The 14,850-nt window shown below is 35.0% G+C and overlaps 1 protein-coding gene across 2 annotated transcripts in view; it reads right to left on the bottom strand.

Moving 5' to 3' along the window:
- Positions 1 to 14,850, bottom strand: part of ZEB1 (zinc finger E-box binding homeobox 1) — a 180,937-nt gene that overhangs the window by 45,027 nt on the left and 121,060 nt on the right. For both annotated transcript variants that reach the window (XM_014783560.2, XM_004425250.2), the window contains exon 2: positions 12,011 to 12,211. In XM_014783560.2, coding sequence (XP_014639046.1) covers positions 12,011 to 12,211 — 201 coding nt within the window. The remainder of the gene's footprint in view (positions 1 to 12,010; positions 12,212 to 14,850) is intronic.

The raw sequence follows: 14,850 nt of genomic DNA on the forward strand, positions 1-14,850 counted from the left end.
ATACTGATTTTTTACTTTGGTCAAAATTGTTTATCCAAGGAACACAGTTTTGTGTTTATTGGTTTTACTTGGTAGGCAAGATAGTTTTGAACATGGTGTGACACACACAAACCTTTAATTTTTTTTTTTAATTCGGTGAAGTAAAGCCTAGAATTAGCACTTAATATAGGTTTAGAAATGTAGTTTATTTATGAAAGGAACAAATCTTCAAATAGAGGGTTTTTTCTTTATAGCAGTTTTAAGTAGTTTTCAGGGTCTGAGAATGCTCACTATAATATAATGCACGTTGAACAATAATAGCTCAAATGAAAATAGTTATGTTAAGGTAGGAATTATTGTGTAATTCTATATACTCTATGACTTGGGCATTAAATTTACCATAAGATATGGTCAAATATAACTTTTTAGGTAGCTTGTATATAATATAAATTAGTAAGTGCTGATATTTACCACACATTTTATTAATTTTATCTACTCACAATATTTTTTGCTTCATCATCAGACATAATTGAGAAAACTCTAGAAGTAAATTTTATTGTATATAGCCATATTTTTATTGTTTCCATTGTTCTTTCTTCCTTCCTGATATTCCAAGATTCCTTCTTTTATCACTTCCTTTCTGTTTAGATAGCTTCTTTTAGCCATTCATTTAGGGTAGGTTTGCTGGTGACAAACACTCTTAGTGTTCCTTCATTTGAAAATGTCCTCATTTCCTCATTCTTAAAGGATATTTTCTCTGTAATAGAATTCTAAGTTGATAATTCTTTTTATTCAGCATTTGAAAAGGGTCCCACTTCTGGCTGGCCTCCATGGTTTCTTGTGAGAAATTGCTGTCATTCAGGTTTTTCCTCTGTAGGTAATTACTTTTCTCTCTCTCTCTGCTTTCAAGACTTTTTCTTTGTTTTTAGTTTTCAGGAGTTTGACTGTAATGTGTCTTGGTGTGGATTTCTTTGGGTTTACCCTGTTTAGAGTGTAGGTTTATGTCTTTTGTCAAATTTTGGAAAATTTCAGTCATTATTTCTTTGAAGACTTTTTCAGCCCTGTTCTCTCTCTTTTCTCCTCCTGGAATTCTGATGACATAAACATCAGATCCAAACAGGTCGCTTAGACTCTGTTCTGTTTTTCCAGTCTATTTTTTTTTCTTTTGTTCATACTGGGTAAATTCTGTTGTTCTATCTCCAACTTCACTGATTCTTTCCTCTGTCCTTCCATTCTGCTAATGAGCCTATCTAAAGAGTTTTTTTTTTTAAATTTTAGTTATTGTATTTTTCAGTTTTAAATTTTCCATTTGTTGCTTCTTTATATTTTCCATTTTTTTGTCAATACTTAGTATTTTTTTCCTTTCTTTTTTTTTTTTTTGGTGAGAAAGATTGGCCCTGAGTGTTAGCCAATCTGTTGCCAATCTTCCTCTTTTTGCTTGAGGAAGACTGTCCCTGAGCTAACATCTGTGCCAATCTTCCTCTACTTTGTATGTGGGACACTGCCACAGCATGGCTTGATGAGTGGTTCATAGGTCTGTGCCTGGGATCCAAACCCGTGAAGCCCAGGCCACTGAAGTGGAGCGCATGAGCTTAACCACTAAGCTGGCAACCGGGCCAGCCCCTAGACTTAGTATTTTTTAGTTTGAAGCACGTTCATAATTGCTTGTTGAAGCACTTTTATGATGGCTGCAATCCATGATAATCCATGTTACATAATCCTAACATCCTTGTCACCTCAGTGTTAGTGTCTGTTGATTTTCTTTTCTAATTTAGTTGAAACTTTGCTGGTTCTTGCTATGACTGATGACTTTTAAATGAAACCTGGACATTTTAGTTATTATGTAAGGAGAGAGAGACAGCAGATCTTATTTAAATTTGTTTTAGCAGGCTTCCTATGAGAAGGAAGGCACTGGCCCATCACTGGCAACTGGGGGTGGAAGTCCAGGCTCCTCTCTCAGCTTCTGTTCCCTGCCTCAGGAGAGGGGCTCCTCATTACTGTCAACCGGGGTTGCGAGTTTAGGCTCCCCAGTAGGCCTCTGTTGATACCCTGTGGCTGAGAGGGGCAAGGGCGCCTCGTTACTGCTCCCCATGTAGCTTCTGCTGACACCATGGGCGGGGGAAAGGTGGCCTCGTTACCTCTGGACAGTGTGAAAGCCTTGAATCTCCATTAGGCTTCCTCTGACACACGCCAGCAGGGAGAGGAAGGGATGCCTTGTTACCACTAGGTGGGGTGATATGGAAGTCCAGGCTCCCCACGTGGTTTCCACCGGCACCACGGGGGCAAGGGGAGACTCCTGTTACTGCTTGGTAGAGATGAAAGTCCTGGCTCCCTACTTGGCCTTCTCTGACACCACCATGGTGGGAGTCTGGGTGCCTCATTTTAGTGAGGGTGGAAGTCAAAGGCTCCCCACTCAGTCTCTGCTGGTGAGAATGGGGAGTGGGGCTGCAGTTTTTTCTGTTGTATTTGGCTGGAGTAGAGCAGTTACTGTCTAAACGTTCGTCTCACTAGGCTGCCTCTTTTCTGGTCCCTTAGCTAGAGAAAGCAGATTTTCTTCAAGCTTTTTTTTTTGTGTGTGTGTGTGCACCTGTTGAGGTGTTAGCTTCTCCAGTACCCAGTCTGATCTATGAGGGATATAAATGAGGGATACATAAGCTAAAGAAAACCCAGAAACTCACTGCTGTGTTGTTCCTTGGGTCTTGAGGTCCCCAGCCTGTTCTCCTTCTTTCCATCTTTCAGAGTCTTCTTATGTTTGTTTTATATGTAATGCCCAGAGATTTTGACTGTACTTAGCAGGAGGAATAGGGAAAAGTATATCTATTCTATCTTTCTAGAAGCAGAAGTCTCTATAGTTCTTTTTAAAACAGTTGATAAAGGATTAAGTGATTATCTTATTTTACTACTTCCTAGATGCCTTACACATGGGCCAAGAAAAGTCCTTATTCTCTATTCATATTTTATATAAAAAATGTTTCTTAAGAAAAGAAAAAAAGACAAGTGTCACACAGATGGAGCTGCCACGTAGCTCAGATTTAGAAAGTATATTTACAAAGAGCAGAAAGAATGTCATAACCAAGAATGGAGATAGGAGTTTAGACAATGTAAGGTCCAAATAGTGTCAAGAAGATAAAAAATGAAAAAGAACTGAAGCTCTCATTATGCTAAGGAAAGAAGAAAGGGAAAAACAATTTTCTTGAAATTGATGATATAACTTATGAAGATTAAAAATAAGAAAAGGAAAATGTCTTACTCATTCCCTTATTCGTAGGAGATTTCTTAAGCATCTAATATGTACTAGGCATTAACGGTAAAAGACAGAGATCAATAAGATACAGTCTCTACCCTCAAGAATTTTTTTAGTGAACAGAGTGATCAGTCAATCACATTACGATGTGTAAAAGCTATGAACAATGGTAGCTTTGCAGACCACTTATTGACTGTATGTCTCTGGGTGTCAGGCAATGGTTTATAGAGAAGGTGACAGAAAAGGAAGAGAAGGACATGCAAGATAGAGGAATTAGGATATGCAAAGACTTAGAGGAATGAAAGAGTATGGACAAAGGAAGCGATACAAAATCAAGTCTGGGAAGAAAAAGTGGAGCTGGACTGTCAGGGGCCTTGCCTGTCATGCTTAAGAGTTTGGACTCAAATCCTACTGGCAATCAGGAACTAAAAGAATTAGTTTTGATCTCCTCTTCTAGAAAGTATGAAGTTCAAGAAGCAAAGAGAATCAAAACTTGGGTTAGATACAAAAACACTTGGTCTCCTGGCTCATATAAAATATTTTCAGAAAACATAAAAGCCTTTGAAAATAAATCACTGACCTGGTTATGATCTTTGAGGAACAGTGGAGATTAGGAGACATGGGAAAATGTCATTTAATTTGCATAGTCTACTTCTGACCTTGTTTGTAAACTATAGATCAGAGATATTTAATTTCCATCCTGAGAATGTTTTCTAGAATAGATTATAAAAGTATCGTCTGCGTGTGTTTCCGCGTGTGTGTGCACACTTAAAAAGGAAAAAAACATTGATCACTAGCATCCAGGATGGGTTCACTGAAAAAAAGTCATATCCATTATTGACATTATTACTAGGAGACATGATCTTATGATATTTATTTTTGAAGACATGATGGATTAAAAATGTTGAATAAATTTATTCAAAAAGTGGTGGTTTATAGAATGATGACAATAGAAGAAAAAGCTAGTGCCATGCCACTGGTTCTGTCCTTGGCCCTACTTGTCATATTTCTGGATGACAGGAGGGAAAGAGACATGACAAATGACAGAGTCAGAATCAAAAGCAGATACAAGTGGGACGGGTTCTAACAAGATTAAGAGTGATAAGTGTCTCATAGTTAGACTCCCTCCAAATCTAACCATAAAATGGAAGAACCATGGAATCATTTTAAGTTCCTCTTTCTCTCACAATCCTGATCTAATCCGTCAATAAACCCTATTGATTCTACTTTGAAAATATAAACAGAATTTAATACCTTCTCACTATCTCTATGGCTACTATCCTCATTCAAGCTGCCACCTTAGATTCTTGTAACGACCTCCTTACTAGTCTTCCTGCTCCTACCCTTGCCCTCTATATTTTATTCTCAATAAGAAGCCAGAGTGATCCTTCCAAAATGAAAATAAAATTATAACACTTCTTCTGTCTCCTCATTTCAATAAAAGTAAATGTGTTTCCAGTAGCTCATAAGACCTTTAAATGTTCTGGCATTCCATTACCTCTCTGGCTTCATTTCTACTAATCTCTCCCTCCCTCACCCTGCTCATGAGCCTCCTGGCTATTCCTCACATGCCAGGTTAAAAAGCACAGTGATGTCAGGTGGCTATCATGTACTCCTGGAGGTACAGCGACGAGAAGGGAGAAGGGTACTTTACCACTGTGTTATTCTTTACAAAATCTCACACCCTCAGTCTAATTGTGAGAAAAATATCAGACAAACCCAAATTGAGGAATGTTCCACAAAATACCAGAAAGTACTCCTCAAAACTGTTAAGATCATGAAAAACAAGACTGATAAACTGTCATAGACCAGAGGAGACTAAGGAGACATAACTAACTGCAATGTGGACCCCTGGGCTAGATCCTGGAACAACAGGACGTTAATGGAAAAATTAGTGAATTCCAAATCATGTCTGGAGTTTAGCTAAAAAAAAAAATACTGAGTCTTCTAATCCATGAACATGATATATTTCTCCATTTACTGAGGTATTTGCTAACACCTTTAATAAAAGTTTATAATTTTTTCATGTGGCCTTACACATCTATTTTTGTTTTATAACTCTTACCGATATATAAGAATTACTTTAAATTCTGTATATGGTTTGAATCCAGAAAACTTGTCAAATTCTCTTATTAGTAGTTCTAATAATTTACCTGTAATCTTTTTTTATATACAGTTGTATCATCTATAAATAATAAGAGTTTTGTTTTTTCCTTTCTAATTCCTACCTTTATTGAATTATTTTCTTGTCTTATTGCACTGGGTAGCACCTCCAATACAAGGCTGATGAAAGTGGTGATAATGGACATCATTACCTTGTTCCTGATCGCAAGGGAAAAGTCTTCAACATTTTATCATTAAGTATGATGTCCGTGATAGATTTTACATAGACATACTTTATCAGATCAAAGAAGTACTCTCTCTTCCTAGTTTGTTAGCGTTTATGATATACATACATAGGTACTGAATTTTACTAAAATGTTTTTTCTGTGTCTGTTGAGATGAATATTTCATTGTTCCTAAGTCTGGTATAGTGGTATTTTTAAGTTGGCTTCTGATCTTGCATTACATACATGTACATACATATATATTATATAGCTAATATTTTGTTTGGGATTTCTGTGTATGTATTCTGAGCAAGCCTGTAATTTTCCCTTCTTATATTTATCTGGTTTAGTATCAAGATTATGGTAGCCTCATTTAAAGAGTTGGGGAGTCTTCCGTCTTATATTAGTCTTTGGAAGAGTTGTCTAAAACTGGAATTATTAGCTCCCTGAATGTTTAGAAGAACTTACTAGTGATGCTATCTGGGCTAGAGTTTTCTTTGCAGAAGAGAAAAAAATATATATATACATACACACATATACACACACACATATACACAGATATAAATTGCCATAAAGAAAAATTATTGTTTTCTCATTTGGTGTATGGTTCTATGAATTTTAACAGGTGTATAGAATCATGTAACTATCACCAAAATCAAGATACAGAACAGTTCCATCATTCCCCAAACTCTCCAGTGCTGTCCCTTTATAGTCACACTCTCTCCTTCTAGCACCTGGCAACTCCTGATTTGTTATCCAGCATATAGTTTGTCTTTTTGAAAATATTATATAAATGGAATCATATAGTATGTAACCTTTTGAAACTGGCTTCTTTCACTCAGCATAATGCCTTTGAGATTCATCTAAGTTATTGCTTATATCAACAGTTTGTTCCTTCTTATCGATAAGTAGTATTCCATTGTATGGATGTACCATAGTTTCCTCATCATTTCACCTGTTGAAGGACAATGGCTTTTTTCCAGTTTTTGGCAATTACAAATAGAGCTTGTATAAACATTAGTATACAAGTTTTCATGTGAACCTAAGTTTTTATTTCCCTAGGGAATATACGAAGGAGTGGGATTGCTGGGTCATATGGTAAGTGTATATTTAACTTTATAATAAACTGCCAAACTGTTTTCCAGAGTGGGCATACCATTTGCAATCCTATGAGCAATGTATGATAGTTTCAGTTGCTCCGTATCTTCACCATACCTTTGTGGGAATATTTTTTACCACCAACTCAATTTCTTTAGAGGTTATAGGACTATTCATGTTTTCCAGTTCTTCCTGAACCAGTTTGGTTAAGAATATCTAACATCTTATCCACATTTTCAAATTTACTGGCATACAGTTTTTCACATTATCCCCTATTAACTTTTCAATATCTGTAGTATCTGTAGTTATGTCCTCTTTTTTGTTCTTGATTTTGGCTATTTATGTTTTCTCTTCTTTTACCTTGATCAAACTTGTCAAAGGTTTGTTAATAGTGTTCAAAGAATAAAGTTTTGCCTATGCTGATCTTTTGTATTGTATGCTTATTTTCAATTTTCTATTACTTTTGTTTTTTTTACTTTCAAACAGCTCAGTTTGCTGTTCTTTTTCTAAGTTCTTGACATAGATGCTTAGCTCATTAACTTTTACCAGAACCTTCTCTAAAATATGTACTTAAGGCTTTAAAAATTTTCCTCTAAAAACTGCTTTAACCACTTCCTACAAATTTTGATATGTAATATATATTTTTTAATTAATTAATTTTTTTGTGTGTGTGAGGAAGATTGGCCCTGAGCTAACATCTGTTGCCAATCCTCCTCTCTTTGCTTGAGGAATATTGTCACGGAGCTAACATCTGTGCCCATCTTCCTCCACTTTGTATATGGGACGCCACCACAGTACGGCTTGATGAGCAGTGTGTAGGCCTGCGCCCAAAATCTGCACCAGTGAACCCCGTGCCACTGAAGTGGAGCACGAAAGCTTAACCACTACACCACTGGGCTGGCCCGATGTGTAATACTTTTATCATTCAAAGTATTCAAAGTTCAAAGTATTTCCTCATTTTCATTACGATTTCTTTATTAACATGTAAACATACATTCAAAAGTGTGTTTCTTAAAATTTCCAAACATAATTTTCTCTTTATCTTATTATTTTCTAGTTTAATTGTATTGTGTTCAGGAACATGCTCTGTATGATTTTATCCTTTGAAATTTGTTGCGATTTGCTTTATGATCCTGTATAGATAGTTCAATTTTTATAAATATTCCATATGGCTTGAAAAAATATTTATTTTGCAATTACTAAGTACATTGTCTATATATCTTATGCATATTTTCAAATCTATATTCTCATTAGTTTTGTGTGATTATTCCATCAATGACTAACAGAGGTATGTTAAATCTTCCACAACTGTAGATTTGTCTTTTCCTCTTTGTAGATTGCCTATTTTTTCTTTATATATTTTTGAGGCCTTATTATTAGGTACAAACACATTTAAAATAATATCTTATTAATGAGAATTTAATCTTTCATCATTATAAAGTAATCCTATTATCTATAATAATGCTTTTAGTCTTAAAGTTGATATCTATAATTAGCTATACCCCTTTTTTTGTTAGTATTTGATTGGGAAATACTAGATGTTTATCTATCTTTACCATATATTTACCATTTTCTCTGCTCTTATATCTCAGACCTTCTATCAAGGATTTCTTTGATCATGCCTAAAATATATCCTTTAAAATTTGTTTCAGTAACAGTCTACTGATAACAAATTTTCTGTTTTCATTGCCTGACACTTGTTTGAACTTGTTACCTTATTCCACCTCCTTTCTTAAGAGATATTGTTCCTAAGTATAGAATTCTGCATCGGTATACATCTTTTTACTATGTCTGGCTTCTAATGTTGTTACTGAGAATTCAGCTGTCAGTCTATCTGGTAAGTGTAATAAATATAATATCTCTTAAATACAATCTAACTTTTTTGGTCTACTTTTAACAATTTTCTTTTTGTCTTAGATGTTCTGCAATTTCACCATAATGTGACTAGGGGTAGATTTATTTATCCTTCTTAAGATTTTTTGGGATTCTTGATTCTGTAGTCTGCTGTACTCCATCAATTCTGAAAAAATCTCAGCCATTATATCTTCATATATCACTGCTTCCCTATTCTGTCTTTTCCTAGAATTAAGACATATATGGGAACTTCTCATTCTGTCCTTTATGACTCTTACCTTGTTTTTCCTATTTTCCTATCTCTGTCTCTCTGGGTTGCATTTAGTATAATTTTCCCTTATCTTCCAATTCATTAATTCTTCCTTCAACTCTATTTACTTTGCTGTTAAACCCATCCTTTGAATTTGAATTCTATTACTCTATTTTTTTTCATTTTTAGAAGTTCCATTTGGTTCTTCTTAAAATCTGTTGGTTATATTTTATTCAATCAGTGCAGATAATTTCAAGTTTGTCTATTTTTTCTTTAAACTTGACAAATAGTCATTTTATAATCTGTATCAGATAGCTCTAGTAATTAAAGTCCTTATGGGTCAGTTTCTTCTTCCTTTTGTTTTTGGTAATTCTCACTCATGTTGCTGTCTTCTTGGTAAATTATTTGGGAGACTTCTGTAGTGCTAGGATGAATGTATTTTCCTCCAAAATATTTATATTTGCTTCAGCTTGGTGCCTATGGATATCAGCAGCAGTTCCACTTTAAACTCAATTACGGCTTGAGATTTATGAGGCTACCCAATAATGTGAATTTGAGCTGTAAATCAATGCAAGACAGCTTGTGGTTACTACTTCTCAGAGACAATCCTTCATTCCCCCAATTCCTAGTCAAGGCAACTGTGTTAAACTCCTAAAGATGGTAGGGATGGTAGAGGGTTTGCTTTTAGTTCATCATCATATGGTCAAGACGTAATTCATACTAGGGGAGATCTGCTATTAAACTCTTTGGGGGTCCTAGGCTTTGTTTCTTCTTAGAGGTCTGAAAACCACATCTTATATTACCCTGGCTAGGCAAGTGTCCTCAAAGCCAAAAAGCCTTTTATGCTATGTTCTGCTTACCTCTATGGGCTCCTATCTTCACTTAGATTTTGAGCTGTTAATATACTATCTAGTTACGCTCTTTAAAGCTTTCAAGAAGATTTATTTATTTTTAAATCTAGCATCATTAGTTATTTTCAGTAAGAAAGTTAGTCCAAATAACCTATCCCAACATTTTTCAGAAACAGAACCTCTTCATTGATTTTTCATCTTTCTTTTTCCCTCCATCTACTTCATTCTCCTTGCCTCCCCCTTTTCCAGACAAATCATTTCCTTCTTGCTCCCATATTAAGATTTTGGATCTACTACACCAGTGGATCAATTCTGGCCACAGACAGGAAATATGTAAGAAACTCTTGCTCCCAAAAGTCTTGAGCTCAGAATTAAAGTCTAATAGATTAATACCCCTGCCATTAACTAGCTGTGATAATAAATAAGCTAACTTCTCTGGGTTCTACTTTCCAGAAAGATGGGAGTTATGTCAGTCCTTCCCTATCAGTTACCTTCCACAGAGAATTAACCAAATTTTATATATTCTACCTCCTACATTTCTGTCAAACTCTCCCTTTTATTCCCATCCCAAGAGCAATTTCTTTAGTTCAAAAACCCTCATCATTGTTTGAATTCTTATAGTCTCCTTACTGAAGGCACTATCTCCTGCCTCTAGATTCCTTCCCTCTAAAATTCTTTTTCCATATTCCTACCAGACTTAATTCTAAAGTACATATCAATGATATTCTTCTCACAGCTTCCAGGATAAAGTTCAAATTCCTTGACTTAGCATGCAAAGCCCTTCATATTCTTTCCCTTGTTTACCTCTCTGATCTCATTTTCTGCAAACACCGGTTGCTCAAACCTCTGTGGCTTCATGCACATTGCTTCTTCTACTTGAAGCACCTTCTATTCCCTCTCCTTTGCCTAATTAACCTCTACTAGTCCATTATAACTCAAGACAAGCACTATTTCACTCAGAACTTCTTCTAGGACTTCTCTTCCTTTCTCTGATTTGGATGTTCCTCCTTGATGCTTCCATACAACTAAATTTACACCTACGCCAAATTATAATGTATTGTGACTTCTCTCTCTCACCCATTAAGCCATAAGCACTTTTCATGCAGAGACAGTCTCATTTAAGTTTGCAACCCCATTCCTGCAGAGTTTGCTGAACGGACAAATGAACAACGTTATAAAATGAGGGGGCTGATTACATGATATCAGAAGTCCTTTGTTAGCTACAAAATTTGCCCTGTTATAGAAATCTTAACTACTGCTACCTTGTGCCTACTATTTGGACTTTTATCTAAGCTGCCACATTTGGTTATCCAGATTCTCTGACCTGCATACCTCACCCGTTTCCCTAGATTGTCTAGCCTGAGTTTTGATATCGTGTTTAGATGACCTCCCTGAATTTGAACTCCTGCTGGGCAGCTTCTCCTCTGATTGACCTTGAATTTGATCTCTTGCATGTTCCTCTTTGCCTCTGCTGATGCCCCTGTTCCTGATCCCCAATCCCTTTAATTCACAATACCTGCCACTTCCACATCCTGTTTTTTATAGCACTGTTGCTTAAATCCTGGCAAGATAGGCTAAATAATTTAGTTAGTTTATTAGGAAAAGTAGAAAGGAGGAATTTTAAAGCTGGAAGAGAAGACTACAGTCCAGTTTATTCATTTGACACATGAAGAAGGTTAAACGTTCAATGTTTACTCACTGAAAGGGCAATAAGTAGAGGGGCTCCTTATTTTCCCTGCTCCTTCCACTCAACCTTACCTCACTTTAGTGAAAGTAAAAATTGTAGTTGAGTAAAAATTTAAAGCAAAAGAACCGCAGTACTTACAGGATTCTCACATATATAATACATATGAAAATGATATATGTGAGAATCCTGTAAGTCTGTGTGTGCATGTGTGTGTGTGTATTTACATTTATATATTTTTATATATATATATATATATATATATATATATATATATATATATATATAAAGAGAGACTTACAAACACTAAAAATATTCCCATGGTTTACCTGTGTTTGGGATTTCTGCACATTGAATTATGTTCTCATTTTATTGTACCAAAATATAATTTGTTGGTTTCTAAGTAGATTCTTCCTTTGAGGTCACAATATGAAATTAAAGGTAGGTTCAATTATATCAACAGATTATGGAAAGTTCATCTGGTTAAAACAACTACTAAAATTCAATATATTATATGCCTTGTACAAATATTCAAAATAACTTTATTATACCTTTATTATGCCCTTCTACTTTTTGGTAAGTAGAAGGGCACCTTCTATTGATTAACAGACAAATTGACTGATCATTTCAAACTTTTCATCCAATTTATCTTTTCAGTTAATACATATATTTTAAAAAGAATCAAGAGAATAGAATATTACAAAAAAAAAAAATTAAACTCACCATCACCCTCCCAGCAGCTTTTAGCATTCCCTTCTCTTTCACTGCTCCCCGGTAACACTGTCTGGTCTGTTGGCAGGTCATCTTCTGGCACACCACCTTCACAATCTGCTGCATCTGTAATACTGTCTTCTTCCACAATATGGAGTTTGTCTTCATCATCTGAATCTGAATTTGTTTCTACCACAGTATTATAATTTGTAACTGTAACACAAACAAGAAACAAATAATCAAAATCAACTAGTGTAAAAATCAGTTTTACACTTCAGTAAAATAGAAATTTTAAAAAGTAGTTAAAATAGATTATAATTCAATAATATTTTATTTTGGACCATAATATGTAAGCAACTAATTTATTTGACAATATACACACAGGACTTACTAGATAACAGATGGCCAAAATGGCAAATAATAGTAGTACACTTATTGAATACAGTTGTCCCTTGGTATCCGCGGGGGGCTGGTTGCAGGAACTCCTGCAGATACCAAAATCCATGGATGCTCAAGTCCCTTTTATAAATTGATGTAGTACAATAAATACAGTCAGCCTTCCATATCTGTGGACGTGAAACTCGCTGATACAGAGGACTGACTGTACTTACCATATGTACAAGTATTTTATAAATAGTAATTCACTTAATTCTTACCACAATTGTATAGCAACCCTATGAAATATAGTATCTATCTATCATTTACTACTTATATCTCTGTTTTACAGAAGTGGAAACCAAGACACAAGGAACTTGTCTAAGATCATTCAGCTAGAAAGCTGCGGGGCTAGGATTTGAACCCTAGTGGTCTGGTTCCATATTCTGTGCTCTTAAACACTACATTAAACATCCTCCCCAACTGTAATGAGCTTATTCTATATGATACTGCTTCTGAATAATTTGGGCTTCAAATCTTTAAAGTATTATAATGTAAGAAAAGAGTCCATCTCTCCTAATAAAATAGCAATACATCATCAAATTTACCATAAGAAAAGTATTTTCAAGTTGTCAATTAAGCCCATGCCTTTCATATTAATCAACCAATTTAGCTAAATTTCTACATAATTAAGGCATGATTTAAGTAATGTTTTTATGTAAGTCTGTCATTCTGAGAAAAATAACGGACATTTAGAAGTTTTCAAATGGGAACCTTTTCCATATTTTTAGAGGAGCTTCAATAAAATTTAATGCCAGCATTATAAAGATATATAATTACTGAATTACTACAGCTCATAGAACCATGAGTAAAAGTTGGGAATAAAAATCTCTAAAACAAATAATATGGTATAGTTAACATTTTCCTTCAGAGTCCTTGTAATAATCACTCTAAGGGTATAAATTATTTAGTGTCTCATTGGGTATGGTCACTGGAATACCACTTTTCAAGTATTTGCAGGGTGATTCTTACTTGCTAAGATAAGATTGAGAAGAAGGAAGGAAAAAGAAGCTTTCCTTTGTTTAGATAACTATGCAATAATTACTTCCAGTTACTTTTTCCATTTCTTCCTTAAATTTTCCAACCATTCTTGAAAGAAGATAATCATGTAAGTGCTTAAACAATATACACACACAGCCCCCTCCCCATATAAATACACACACACACCCCTGAGAACATAAAGGAAGAAATACAATCAAAAGTATGGATGGACATATCCAGGTGAGAACAAATAACCCAAATCCCCAAAACTGTTTTTATAAACCTTGGGAAGACCCCTCTGTCTAAAAAAGTACTGCAGTTACCCTTATGCCCACATTAGGAATTCTTTGATATCTTGTGTCAGAAGAAAAATATCGAGTCTTGTTGTGTCATTAATACTTTAATGTGAATACATTTTTCCAGATCTTTTCCCAAGAGCAAACCATTTTCTAATTTTATTATAAAAGTAATACATGTTCACTGTGAAAAAAATTCAGACAATAAAAAATATGTAAAATTAGTAAAAGCCCCCTAATTTTTCCTTTCTTACCTCATTCTTTAAAGGTAACACTAACAGCAAAATTTATTAATTTAGGCACTAGTAGGCATGACACTAACCATTTAATATACCTTATCCTATTTAATTGTAACACAGACCTCACCTTATACACTAGATATCTTATATTTAATATGAGTCCTATATGTAAATATATGTAGGTATATTTAAATACACACATATGGGATCACATTATACAGTTTTGCCACTTAGTTTTTTGGCACTTAATAACATATCTTGGAAACCTTTCTATGTCAGTACATGTGGAGCTTTCTCATTTTCCTCCATTTCACTGTACAGATATAATTTAACCAATCACCTATTGATAAAATTCAGTTTGTTTCCAGTTTTTTTTTTTTTGGGTGAGGAAGATTGGCCCTGAGCTAACATCTGCTGCCAATCTTTCTTTTTTTGCTTGAGGAAGATTGTAACTGAGCTAACATTTGTGCCAATCCTTCTCTATTTTGTAAGTGGAACGCTGCCACAGCATGGCTTGATGAGCAGTGTGTAGGTCCGTGCCGGGATCTGAACCCACAAACCCGGGGCTGCCGAAGCAGAGCACACAAACCTAACCACTACGCCACTGGGCTGGCCTGTTTCCAGTTTTTAAGCATTAGCAACAATGTCATAATAAATTTTTTTGTAAATATGTCTTTGGTCATTCCTTAAATATACTTGTCAGATATATTAGTAGGGGTGGAATTGATGAATCAAAGGGAAAACTTATTAAGTAGATGGATATGGAAACATGGGGAATTCCTTGTACTCCAGCCACACTATGAACAGAGTAAATTCTGAATTTGTGTGTGTGGGTAAAGGTAATGTTCCTCAAAGGTTAGTCCATAGTTGAAACAAGGGTTTCCTGATGAGCCTTTAACTG

The sequence above is a fragment of the Ceratotherium simum genome, chromosome 32 (assembly GCF_057802395.1).
Source record: "Ceratotherium simum simum isolate JZ-2026a chromosome 32, ASM5780239v1, whole genome shotgun sequence".
Lineage (NCBI taxonomy): Eukaryota > Metazoa > Chordata > Mammalia > Perissodactyla > Rhinocerotidae > Ceratotherium > Ceratotherium simum.